Below are 13,788 nucleotides of genomic sequence, written 5' to 3' on the forward strand. Positions count from 1 at the left end.
GATCCTTCTGTCCCGGCACAAATACCCTGGTATCCTGGAGCTCGTTCCTGTAAGAAAAAATACAGAACAGGGCAGTAGGCATTCCTATAACATGTACTAATATTAAAATGTACAAGTTAATTATTCTTGAAATATATGGTTACAAGTGATTAGAACTAGGATTTGTCCCCAAACAAGAGAAACTTGTCTGTACTATAGAAACAATGATCAAGTAGGAACGTTTTCAAAGTATCAAAGTAACTTGTATAGTATTGGCATCTCTTTAATATACTGTGGTAACTGATTTAACATACAAAGTCCAATATTATTGAAATTGTTTTTGTATAACATGGCACTATGAACAAGTCATGTTTTCTCCTTGTATTGTGGGAGTGTATTCCTGAATTGCATATGAAAACATTCAAATTGGTTTTTATGTAAACTAGACTTTCATATATACAGACATGGTAAAGATAATATATGTATAACGATTTAAAATATTATTTACAACTAATATTTTTCAGGATTTGTATCATAGCTCTAATAGCTCTCTTCTGCAACCTAAAGATGAATTTTGCATTTCTTGAATTGTCCCAAAATATCAGTCCATATAATAACAAGGATTGAAAATAAGCATAATGTAAGGTGCGAACAGACTCTAACCCTGATACTCTTTTGACTATTTGCAAGGCAAAACATATTTTACATAATTTATTTGTTAGTTGTTGAGTATGAGCAGACCACCTTAGATTCTTATCCAGCCAAACTCTACAAAATTTTGTATATTCTGTATAATTGATGACTGCATCATAGAGCTTTATTGATGGGCATTCGACTTGTACTTTTTGAAGTTGAAAGGATATTGCTATTGTTTTTTCTTTATTAATAATTAATCTGTTCCTTTCAAACCACTGTGTGAGTGCATTTATTGTTTTATTTATTTTCCTTTGGACATCATTAGCACTATTTCCTGCTATAAGAATACTAGTATCATCGCAAAAAAACGTTGGTCTTCCATGTTCAATGCCGGCTTCTAGATTATTGATATATAGCAAAACAACACTGGTCTGAGAACAGAACCTTGTGGGACTCGCAATAGATAATTTGTGATTTCATTAGTTTCATTACATCTATATGTAATTTCCACTCTTTGTTCCCTGTTTTCTAGATATGATTGACACAATTTTAGTGCAACCCCTCTTATTCCCATTCTTGTCATCTTCCTTGGCAATATGTATTGATCAGCTAAGTCAAATGCCTTTGACAGATCCAGAAATATCTCTATACTTATACAGGGATAGCTTTACTTTACTTTACTTTTACTTTAACAGGAATATTCATATAACAATTGAAATCTTAAATGGATGGTTTAGAGCTAATAAATTATCTTTAAACTTTAACAAGACACATTGTATTCACTTCAAAATTAAGACAATAATGTCAAATACTTTTACAATAAATCATAATAATAAGTTTATTAACAATACCCTCAGTACTAAATTCTTGGGAGTTATAGTTGATAGTGCCTTAATATGGAAGAATCATATTGATTTACTTGTAAAAAAATTAAGTAACAAGTTAATTAAGTACAACAAGAGTTGTATCTACCTCAAGCTAATTTAACTAGTTATCAAAAAGGAATTTATTATGTGGGTAAAAGTATTTAATAAATTGCCCCTAGAGATCAAGAACACACCTAATAATTTTAAAAAGTTTAAGGCTGTATTAAGGCATTTCTTAAACACTCATACATTTTATACTGTGGATGAATCTCTAAATAGATAACTTTTATTATTGTTGTATTCATTGTACTGTGTAGTTGTGTAATAACTATGTATGTTTTCTATGCTGTATATTATTTTATGGCATGTTCTATATCCATCTTTGGATCTCTTGAACTTACAATAAATACAATACAATGCAATGCAATACAGTTCTGCATGGTAGAGAATAAGAAATATATGGGCCACAATACACTTAATGCCCAATCCCATGCTTTTCATTGAGATACTTCAGTAATTGTTGAGGTGGTATTTCGGAGAGCGAGACAGGAGGTAAACAGAACCCACAGGGAGTTAGAGGATGGCATTTCTTAACCTTTAACGGCTGAAGTGCCCCAATCGTGTCAGTGATGAGTATGGTTGTCGTGGCCAAAGTACCCCATTTGGCCAGTTGGGCATTAAACTCCGCTAGTAGAAGCGCGCGCACATGCCGCTAGTAGAAGTGCATGCACAGTCCTAAATATTTATTTTTAAATGTAGTAATTACCAGACAGACTTGAGTAAAACCCTAATAGAGGAATTAAAATGATACCTAAGTGAACAACAACAAAAAGAGTATATGTATGAGTTATGACCAAACTCATCCACGAGCCAGTACTTTTATTGCAATTCTGCAGATTAATATGTTAAAAATAGACAGTAAAATTTGATGTACATACCTTTTTTGTTGTTATCTGCTTGATGTATATATAGGCTGAAATGAAAGTAAAGTATTCGGCTTCACTACGAACGCACAGAAAACAGATTGCACTCTGTATCTCAGCCACGATGCAACTGTATATCACGCCCATAGAAAGGGCAATAATCTTTTGTAACTGTAACGGAAGGGCTTAGCACTGAAGAAGGGAACCCTCTACCTATTTCTTGAATAGACATGCTTTCATTCTTCCGTCCGTCAGTCAAAGGATTCAAAAATCTGAAGAGTGTTACAGAGATGTAAGGTTTTCCAGCAGAGAATCAAATGATTTTATTGCTTCCATCTGTTTTATGGCACCACGGACTGCTAAAATTTGTCAAGTGTTACAAACAGAAACGAATTTATAATGCAGAATAACTCTGTGAAGAACTGGGACACCAATTTTGCAGTACACATCAAAATTAAAAGAAAAAATTGATAATAGATTATAACTTTTTGTATAAAATTTTTCAAATCTTCCGTTGTAATATGCGACACTATGTTCTTTGCTGATGCAGACAAAGTTAATTCCATCCATTTGTCATAAAAATTGTGTTAGGTACAGCATTTTTAAACACACTGCTTAAAATTGTTTAAGTGCCTAAAAGGAACAGACATTTAAACGCAGAGTAGCAACGTGCATTTAAACGCGCACCAGCAGCTGGCATTTAAATAAACTCTGGCCAGCTAAGGCTTACCACCATTTCAAAAGCCCGGCGTTTAAAGGTTAAAACAGCACATTGGACATACATGTTAGCTGTTATGGTGCTTTGCATAAGGGAGGTGATACAGCATATCTAATTGTGGTGTAGCCAGTGTAATTGTTATACTGGTAGGATTTGTAGCAAATTTTGAGGTACATCCAAATACTGCCATGTATGTGTGCTTGCAAAATGTGACATGGGTTCAAAAAGGCCAAAATTTGATACGTAGTACAGTTGCCACACATCACTGATTGTAACTATGAAGGCACTTGGAGATGACACCAAGTGAGAAACTATGAAGGTACTCAGAGCACTACAGACTGTGGTAGTCAGCATTCCTTTCAAGTGCTGATGCAGAAGCATTCAGCCACTTTCTTCATTCAAACATTTATGGAACAGATATCCAGTGAAAGAAGGATCATGTTGCCAAATGTCTGATTAGCTGCCTGAGATAAATGGGGTACAGAAGGTGTCACATTGTGTAATGTGGGTTGTGACAGTCCGAAGGAAACAATTATAATGTTGGCTGAATACTAGCAATATGTCATTATCAGTGATAATTAGTGTTATCGCACTGAAGACTGAGTTATGCAACTGTGCTTCACTATTCTTTTATGGACCAGAACTTAAGCCACTCTATTTTCCAGCTTGGTGCTTCTACCAGCGGGCGCTGCCTAGAAACTAGCAAAACTAGCAACACAGCACATACAAGGACTACATTGGAACTCCTCTTACACAAAATTTTGGCCAAAAATAATGCCTCTGTATCAGAAATTGGAAGTAAATAATCTTATGGATAGGTCTCTGCTGTGTGAAACTTCATGCCAATGAACGTCTGACAGTCTTGTTTGATGCCAATGTTGTAAGAAGTACATTTCTTTAAAAGAAAGGCTGAACAGGCTGCAAGCAAAGCTGTATGTGAGTACGTGTGGTATGCAGAGACTTTGAGGACTAATTTGCAAGGACTGTTCTGTAATCGTACCTGAATATCTTAAAACTTCTTCAGTTATCATATTCAGCTTTGATTATTTCTTTTTCTTACAAACAAAATGATCCACCACTTTTAGACAGGCTTTAATATGCACAACTACACACAACTTTGTGGGAACCCCTTCTATGGATATTTACAAGTGAATCTCTGAATGTGCCTTCCATAAGTTTTCATTCGTCTATAAAGTGAAGTGAACTAAAGTTGTCCTTCACTGGGCATCATGCCAAGATATACGGGATAGTGGAGGTACAGTTTCGTGTGTACTTCAGCATTAGGTAATAGGGGAGTAGTCATTTTCATGCCCTAGCTGCTTTACTCCCAGAGAAAGAGCCCCAGGCACCTATTTGGTAGACTGGCTAGGCCACAGAGCCAATCTGGATGCTGTGGAGGCAAGAAGAATCTCTTGTCCCTGCTGAGAATCAAAGCTATACTTATTGATGGTCCAGCCTATAGCCTAGTTATGAAAACATGCATTTAATATTTGTAAACACTAAGAGGGAAAATGGTAAGGGACAGATGGTTCAAACATTATGCCAGTGCCAGTTTAAGTCAGGTAATAAAGTTATACTTTGGAAATAACAAATTATAACACAAAACTATACCTTGCAACAAAACTGACATCATACCCATACACAGAAGTTGAACATGTTTACAGGTTGAAATGTCTGTACAAACTGCTGGAAATAGAGTGAAGAAACAAGCTGAAAAGTACAAGAATACAAAGATTTACTGATTGATTGATTGATTGATTTATTTCGTCACTGTAGATCGTTGTACATGATATATGACAAGTCAAGTTAATTCTGAATATTAACAATTTGATATATAAGTAGATTAAAATTACAATAGTTACAATTTTTTACATTCTTATTTGTGGAGAATTTGATGGAATGAACATTGGCAGGGGAAACCGAAGTACTCGGAGGAAACCTGCCCCAGCGCCATTTTGTCCATCACAAATCCCACTTGCTCAGATCACAGTGGTGGGAAGCCAGCGACTAATCGCTTAAGCTATGGCGTGGCCTTAGAATAATGATATTGATAGCTAATGTGATGTTCTCAGCAGATTGGTGCCCTTCTTGATGGCCTAGTATTCTNAATTATAAGTGCAATTTGAAGCCTATCGGGACAATTCCATAAGTATTTAGAAGACATTTCTGGTAAACATTCCAGTGTAGAACTGCAGAAGATGAACATTTTGGGAGCAGCACAAATCTTGAGGAAGATGCTAACATGGCACTTAATTTGGGTTCAAATTTATTTTCTATGAAGCTGTTATTTGATGAACCTTAGGGACAAGGTTTGACACTGGGTTATGGACAGGATATCTTATAATATGATGTAANATAATGTGATGTTCTCAGCAGATTGGTGCCCTTCTTGATGGCCTAGTATTCTCTATCTCTCTCTAAGCGGCCTACGTAGACGTCCCTCCATNTTTTTTTACAGAATTCAAGATGTTTGCTTAATATTTGCATTGATTTCACTGGTCCTCAGTTTTTTTTCTACGTATGCCTTCCAGGTAAGTTGCCTCAGTAGTTTATGTCCTTTTAAGAGTTTATGTACATTTATATTTCAATATTGCTTGTATGTTATTTTTGGCTGGTCTGATTGAACTGCTGTATGACCGGTTCCGAGCTACAATTATCATCAGCACGGCATATCTCATCCTGACTATCACCTTACACAGCTGGTCGCTAAGTGAACGATGGGGACATCCACTGGGGCACATATGGCCAAGTGGTCTGATCTGGCTATATGTTATTCAGAGACTTTGTGAGTAGTACCCACGGAAAAGTTGTGAAGGTGCAGTCATTTGAGTTAGTTTCCATAAGCATGACATTTGTTTCATTTGCAGTGGCTGTGCTGTACTATTATCACTACAAACGCTCGATGCTGCGAATTAGTGACCCTCGGTTCTATGAGGACTTCGGGTGGATGAAACAGCAGCATGATGGGTCATGAAACCCAAGTTTAAGGTACCTCTGTTACATATTTTCCAATGTAAAAAGCTGGAAATATTATTATTTAAAAGTTACTCTGTATGCATAATCTCCATTGTCATTAGCTGTATAATCAGTTCTCATAAGATTCATGAATCACCTGTCAGTCCATTCCTTCCTTCCCCTGAACCCTGGCAGAAAAGGAAGACAATCTTGGTTCTTTGAAGGGAGGGCTGCTTAGGTTTCCAACAGACATGATCTCACTTGCTGTCTTTTGCAGGCCAGTCTGATCAACTTATAACTTTTATTTCAGAAACAGATCAGTGTTGGCTGTGTCCAGCAGTGGATGCCAAAAATATGACAGGAAGTCAGGGTGATCTTCTCTGAATTACGTGAAGAAGTCAAGGGACATGGTGGCAAGAAGTAATTATGATGAATATTGTGCCAGTCCAGAGTCAGCATCTTTATTTTGTATGACAATTTCTAGCAGCAACCTCAGCTTTTCTGTGTATCATGATACAATAAATATGGCAATAATGTGTAAGTTTTGAGGTTTTCACGGCAGTGACTATGAAGAAAGTCGTCTTCTTGGATCTGGCACCGTGTATTCTTGGTTTTTACCGACGTTTCGGAGGAACGTATCGCCTCCATCTTCAGGGCAGGTGAGTTGAATTGCGAATACAGAGCAGTAGCTGCATTGCAGCTAAAAACCAAGAATACACAGCGCCAGATCCCAGAAGACGACTTTCTTCATGGTAATAATGTGTTTTAGTAATTTATGAATAAAATTGAAACCTCAAATAGTATTACAGTAATATAAAAAAAAATTACTAGAAACATTCAGCTTCAAAAGATTTCACCAGTGTTTGCATCTGAATTTTTCAGCGAGATATGTACAAAACTACTCACATGTTAAACTGAGCTGCAGATGGTTCAGCATTTTGCTGTCGGTGCCACTTGTCTTAAGCATGAACATAAAGACATTAGAAATCTTGTGTTGAGCAAGTGTTTGCACAGTTTACCAATCTTTGTGTGTTTGTCCATTTGCATAAAAAGAAAGTAAGAAAATAATACCTTTGATGGCTGTGATAGGGCTGTTTCAAGGGTATGTGCCTTGAAAGAATAGTTTCTGAAAGGCTCTCTTTAGATATTCTAATACCTAAAACTGGATTTGAAAGGGTTCATGTAGGTGTTTATGATTAATTGAATGTTTTAGCAATTATGTTTAGAAACAAATCAAAATACTGGTATTCTGTCGATAATTTGTACAACTTTTGTGAGAACAGTAATTTATTTGGTGAATAATTTAGATGTACTATAGATGTTTGAAAATAACTGCAAAACGTTTTGCCTATATGAAACAGCTCTGTTTTGACTGAATATAGTATATGTTGAATAACTGATGGTCTCATTAAAATTTGTACCAAATTACATTTCATATAAAATAATGTAAGCCATTACTTTATACTGGATTCTATGTATTCTTAATAAATATCCACTGGCTCAAAACATAAAGTAAAAGTAAAGCTATCCCTGTAACAGGCCGTGAAGGCTCATAGGTTTGTGAGATGTTGAGGGTCCCATATTATCTAGACAGTCAGCTCAAAGATGGCGGTAAGGTACTGGCTCAAAACATATTCAAATAAAAGTTTTAGCTAATAGTAAAATTAATGTTATACATATTTTTAATACAATATTATCATGTATTATGTGATTACACATGGGGTTTGGATTGGTAACTGGAATAATTGGATTCTTGCAGATCGTAACTACAATTAACTATAGCAGTTGCATGGATCTACATGCTTAACAAATTGATACAGCACGCGCTAAGTCTTTTCCGTCTGCTGTGTCTGGTAACAGTTTCCAACACCGTAAATTTCCCAGGTTCTTCGGACAGTGGCTTCTATCCTTGCTGGGTGGTGGCTATCTCACCTCTCAACTAGGTGTTGCCTGGTCACAGTCTTCTAACAAGCGCTACTGTTCACAGTCTTATGGCTCATGAACTGCACTGACTGCTGTCTCAAGACTCTTTGACTCTTGTGACTACACTTCACAAATCACTGTCACACACAGAATATTGTTCCCAATCATGGTCTTCATTGTACTGCTGGGTAACATCTTCCAGCAGTGGATGTTCCTCTGCTCCTGGGCTCACATCTTCGCAAGCTGTCGGCCATCTCACACCAATCTCTTACTTTTCTAACTCTGCCATCTCAAGGCTGTCTCTGGCTGGCTTGTCCCACTGGTGCTTGTGATACAGCCTTGGGATGGACCCACTGGAAAACACCTTTTCTTGCAGCTGCTGTGATACAGTATGATGTGACAGTTGCAACTGACCTACAGAAAACACTGGTCCAGGAGTTGCTTTGTTGTTGTATGATGTCACTGCTGTCATGGAGATGTGTTAATTGCACCACTACCTAGCAGTGTGCCTTGGCTTTCAGCAAAATGTCACAGTATGACATATTTAAGGAACTTTTGTAACTACACTGGATATCAGGTTCTGCCAGTTTGTACCACACTATATAATTTTTGGACCCAAGATGGATTTAAACCATCATTATTACATTCTATTTTCAGCCAGTGTCAAAATCAAGCTGTGTTTGCCATTTGGTGCAAATGCTGGGTCATCCATGGAAACACAAAGCTGGCTATAATATTGACTTTATTTGACAACAAAACAATGGAATGTCAAGATGACAACAGGGTATCAAATATGAATCTATATGACACACAGTTCTATGTACAATACTTCCAAATTCATTGTTTTAAATAAAGTCGCTAACTTATTATGTACTGAAGTGTATAAAACTTGCATAATTATACAGAATCATGTATTTTTCAGCTTCATCTTCTGGTAACATACTGAGGTAAATGTGAAAACAGTCGACAATGGTAGTTGATTTCTTGTTGCATTCTTATTGTGTGGGATGTGATGATGAACATTTCACTGTAAAATAGTTCATAGAGACTAAGGTTAAAGGGTTTACTGACGAATTTCATTGTAAAAACTGCAGTTGTCCACAACTGGCCAACTGAACGAGCTGCAAAATTTGTATTTGAGAAATCAGATGAATCCATTTTTGTAGATTTCTCTCTGCTAGTGTGAAGAGAGTGACCTGACAGTACTGTCAGGCCTGAATATTAAGCACTGTTCAAAGGGAAACAATAGTTGGTGGGCTGTCATGATTATAATGTATGGAATTTGCATTTATGGGGGGGGGACATTGTGCCACATGATAGTTAAAGGGTAACCAATTCTTTAATCACCAATTCATCATTTCATTTAGAATTACATTATTCCCTCCATTTTTAATGTCACAGTGCAAAGTTATGCTGGAAATAATATTTGCTAGTATTTCTGTATTTCAGTTATCAGAATTACTGGGTTCTTGGACTTGGTCCAGTGTCCTGTATTCTAGAAACAAGGAAACACGTTTTAGAAACTGGATCCAGTTCCGTCCTCAGGTGAAGGCACCTCAGCTGGGTCCCTTAGGAAGAGCTAACCTCAATCACTGGACAACCCCTTTCAGATTCACACAGCTATTTAATCACCTAAGACCAGGCTAATTTGGCAGAGATAAAAAGAAAATATGCGATAAAATAGGTGTCTTCCCCACCCCTTCACCTGAGGACGGAAACAGCTCTAGTTTCCGAAATGTATTTTCTAGTTTCCAGAATATTGGACAATGGAAAAGGTCCAAAATCCCAGTAATTCTGAGTGTTATACACCATCGTCAGAACTCTGTAGAATCTACTGTTAGCAATATTTAGCAATTAGGTATGGCTTTTTAGTAAATGTTACTGATTTATTTCATTTTTATATGTAATAATACAAATGCCGTCGTGAATGCAACAATTTATTTGGTTGTAGTTCTTTGTCTTTTTTTCCTCTACACTACATGTTTTGGCCGCAACCGGCCATCATCAGGTGTATTTTTCACTATGTAGCTGTCACAATGCACACAATCTAAAATCTAAAACACCAGTCTGTCAGTTTTATTTAAAATCTTGCCAACATATGCTCGTCAATTTGATTTTAGAATTCCAATTTAAAATTTTAAAACCTTTAAAATTCAAAATTTAATAGGGATACCCGCTCTGTGTCCATATGTGCTGCAGCGGCCATTTCTTATTTTCAGCACTGTTCACGTATTATTCTGTGCAGGCTCCCTGTGTGTGTGTGTGTGTCGCTGCTCATCTTTAATACGCGTATTAAAATTTAAACTTTGAATTTTAAAAGTTTTAAAATTTTAAATTGAAATTCTAAAATCAAATTGACGAGTGTATGTTGGCGAGATTTTAAACAAAACTGACAGCCTGGTGTTTTAGATTTTAGATTGTATGCAGTGTGACAGCTACATAGTGAAAAATACCTCTGATGGCTGGTTGCGGCCGAAACATGTAATGTAGAGGAAGAAAAGACAAAGAACTACAACCAAATAAATTGTTGCATTCACGACAGCATTTGTATTATTACATATAGAAGTGTATAGTGCAACAGGATGCTTAAATATAATATAGTTATTTCATTTTCTTGTGTTCTGGTCCTCGTTCATTTAATTCAGTTCTCTATGCAAGACTGAAGAAGGATGGATTTGTTCCTATTTAAATACTGTTAACGGTAGAAATTTAAATGATGTATGGTCAGAAAGTCATGGCAGTTTTGTGAAGATTCTTTTCCAACATCATCTCCTGATGTTTCCAGACAAGTGGATCACCGTATGACAAAATATTTTCCATTCTTTTCCATTCTCATGCTCTATGCTTCTTGCACATATTTTGTCACCCTTTCTTATTTTCTTCTTTGTATCTCCCATAATATGGTCTCAATCTAGTTCTAGGTCACTTAATCTTCATCATTTTTTATACTGCCAGCGGAATGCTCTCCTCAGCTGCGTGTAACCCATGTCCATATCACAGTATCTTTAACTTCATTACTTTTCTCTATAGTGTTTTTACCTTCAGATCTTCCCTAATTCCCAGATTTGTGGTATTGTTCTTTCTTTTTTTAACCCACTGGCTAAAACCATTGATCTGTTTCCAGTCAGCTAATGAACAGCTGGTGATTCACTGATCTTGATTTTACTGAGTAGTTCAGCTGTATCCATCAGCAAATGTTGTGTATATATTGAACACTGAAGCACTGGGCTCACCAATGATATTGTGTAGAAGTATTTTTCTTGATTATTATGTCAAAAGTAAAGAGTTGTGCACCAGTATACTCAGGTGAACTGAAATGGCTGGGACATAAAGATGCATTTTAAGTATAAAACAGCCAGTTCATTAGTCAAAAACACATATGATTATAATGTGACCTATTTGCGCTATGTAGGACAACCCCTCCCCCGTCAGTGGTGACATAACAGCATCAGAGCGCTGTTGCTGCTACGGTAACAGGCCAGTCAACACTCTGCCCCCCTCCTCCACAGTGACGTAACAGGGGACACTGCTGTAACACGAGGCAACAGGGAACAGTATAAAGAACCTGGCTGAGCAGTATGTGACCAGAGTGTATGATCAGGAGTGACACAGTGCGGATTGTGAAGTTGCCAAGTCAGTTGCAGTCTAGCATTTGCCGGAGTGAATGGCAGGAGAAGTAATTGTGATACTGCTGATGGCAGTAGTTGTGAGATTGTGAATTGTATATGTGTAAGAGCGAATGTGGAATAAATTTGCTAGATCCAGAATGGTGTGAAGTTTTTGTCATGTTATACACCCAACATATGACAATTTGGTGTCAGAAGTGGTTACGAACTTACACAAAAACCACGCGAAAAAGACATGGAGTCACAGCTGATGTTGGAACTTCTGCTGAAGGAGATACGAGACATGCAGAAAAAGGGGGAGACAGACGAAGATTTCATGGGAAAATTAGACGCCAACCAAGAAAAGGCGGAGATCAGCGACAAGGAATTGCTGGCCAGATTGGAGGATGACAGACAGGCCAACTGAAGAGAACTGAAGGAAATGATGGAGGAGATGGTGGCCAAAACCAAACCGGAAAGAGACATGGAGACGATGGCCTGCTGAGAAACGACGGAGGCGCATCTAGAAGAGGCAGAGCCGACCTCAATGGTCATGAAACCTGAGGCGGCAGAACAACGAGAAGTCCCCATAAAAGACGCCAAAGTAATGCCGGTCAGAGAACCTGAAGAATTGATGCTGATTACCCAAAAAGAGATGATGGCCTGCCCAGAAAAGATGGAGGCGCGTCTAGAAGAAAAAGAGCTGACCTCAGTGGAAATGAAACCTGAGGTGGCCCAACAACGAGAAGTCCCCATAGAAGACACCATACTGAAACTGGTCAAAGAACGGAAGAAGCAAGCTGCAGGGTGATGCGGAGAGCCGAAGAAACTGACCTGAGGAGATTGTGGATCCCGGATAAGTTGTCTGCCACCTGCAGGAAGATGTCCTGTCATGCAACAGTGGCATGGTGCAAGAGGAACATCTTCAGAAAAATTATGACCCACAGAAATTGTGCACCGCGGAAAGAAGTAACCGCAGCCATAAAGAAGATTACATGCTGTGCAGGACACATGCATTACAAAGCAATGGCAATGTGGTACAAGGAACCCCGAAAGAACAGATGCTTGGGAGGAGATATCAAACGAGACCTGAATGCAAAAATGGAATTAAGGACTGAGGTGGCAAGCAGCTACTATACGAGAGAAAGAAGAGAGCAACCGCGATCAGTATCGGAGGGTTCAGCTCAAGACATCTATCACCTCTGGGAAAAATAGGACCAGCCTATAAGACTCTCAAGAAGATGCTAGAGCTGGAAATCATGAATCGAACAGTAGGAATTTCCAGTGGGTTACCGAAAATGAAGAAATGGAACTTGTGGAGGGTTGATCCCCTCCAAAACGGAAAAAGATACTTCAAGCAGAGGAGGAGCCGGTAACGTAGAAGTACCGGCCTCCCCAGCGAGAATGAATGTGAAACAATGGATCGACGAATGCTGGACCATGGAATTGTTCGGGACGAACAGTATTAACTCTTTGACTGGCGCGAAGGGTATTTAAATCCCACCCCTGTCCTGGCAGGCCATTTAAACCTTATGTCGCTAAAATGCATGTAGTTACTTTTTCCTAAACAACTTCAACAAAAATTGGTTTTTAAAAACGAAATTTTCAGGAACTAATTAAAATACAATATATTATGCAATAAATTCCTTTCCATACCTCTTTATTAGTTTTTCTTCATGTGATAAACATTGAAACATGAAAGTTTGCAGAGAGCCACACCACAGCCTGCACACATGATACTTGTTTCTTTTCTAACCTTGTGCTTAGCACTCAAGCGACACTTTCTCAGGGCACCATTCTTCTTATTGTTACTGGGAGGAACATGGACCATTTTGTGAATTTTCAAGCCACCCTCTAGACGATTTACTGGCTCTTTCACTGGTGGCCTTTTCAAGGTCGAGGGCGGAGGCGTGACTGCACTCTAGTCTGACGCAATAAATTCGTCATCCACTTCATTCCTTGACTTTTCTCCCTCTCCACACTGTTTGTTTGGTTCAGTCATTTTTCTACACAGTCCAATATAAAATCTTTGAATCTGTAATTTCTCTTCTTGTATTTTTCGTTTGTTGTGTTCTTTTTGAATAGAATGAAACTATTCAACCGCAAAGACATGTTTTGTCCATACCATGGGTGTGAAATAGGGGCCTAGTGGACAAATATTCTTCAATTTCAGGGCGTTTGTC

General features: G+C 37.9%; 2 protein-coding genes and 1 long non-coding RNA gene across 3 annotated transcripts in view; 2 read left to right on the top strand and 1 right to left on the bottom strand.

Annotated features, from left to right (window-relative positions):
* The window catches only part of LOC111870175 (transmembrane protein 138), an 11,072-nt gene extending 3,538 nt beyond the window's left edge, over positions 1-7,534 (top strand). The window contains exons 2-5 of the mRNA XM_023862245.2: positions 5,581-5,653; positions 5,733-5,907; positions 5,990-6,110; positions 6,388-7,534. Coding sequence (XP_023718013.1) covers positions 5,581-5,653; positions 5,733-5,907; positions 5,990-6,096 — 355 coding nt within the window. The 3' untranslated portion in view covers positions 6,097-6,110; positions 6,388-7,534. The remainder of the gene's footprint in view (positions 1-5,580; positions 5,654-5,732; positions 5,908-5,989; positions 6,111-6,387) is intronic.
* The window catches only part of LOC117282767, a 26,838-nt gene that overhangs the window by 3,668 nt on the left and 9,382 nt on the right, over positions 1-13,788 (top strand). The window lies entirely within an intron of this gene.
* LOC111870173 (zinc finger BED domain-containing protein 1) overlaps positions 27-13,788 on the bottom strand; it is a 32,852-nt gene continuing 19,090 nt past the window's right edge. The window contains exon 9 of the transcript XR_004513622.1: positions 27-47. The gene's annotated coding sequence lies outside the window, so the exon portion shown is untranslated. The remainder of the gene's footprint in view (positions 48-13,788) is intronic.

Source organism: Cryptotermes secundus, unplaced genomic scaffold (assembly GCF_002891405.2).
Source record: "Cryptotermes secundus unplaced genomic scaffold, Csec_1.0 scaffold779, whole genome shotgun sequence".
NCBI lineage: Eukaryota > Metazoa > Arthropoda > Insecta > Blattodea > Kalotermitidae > Cryptotermes > Cryptotermes secundus.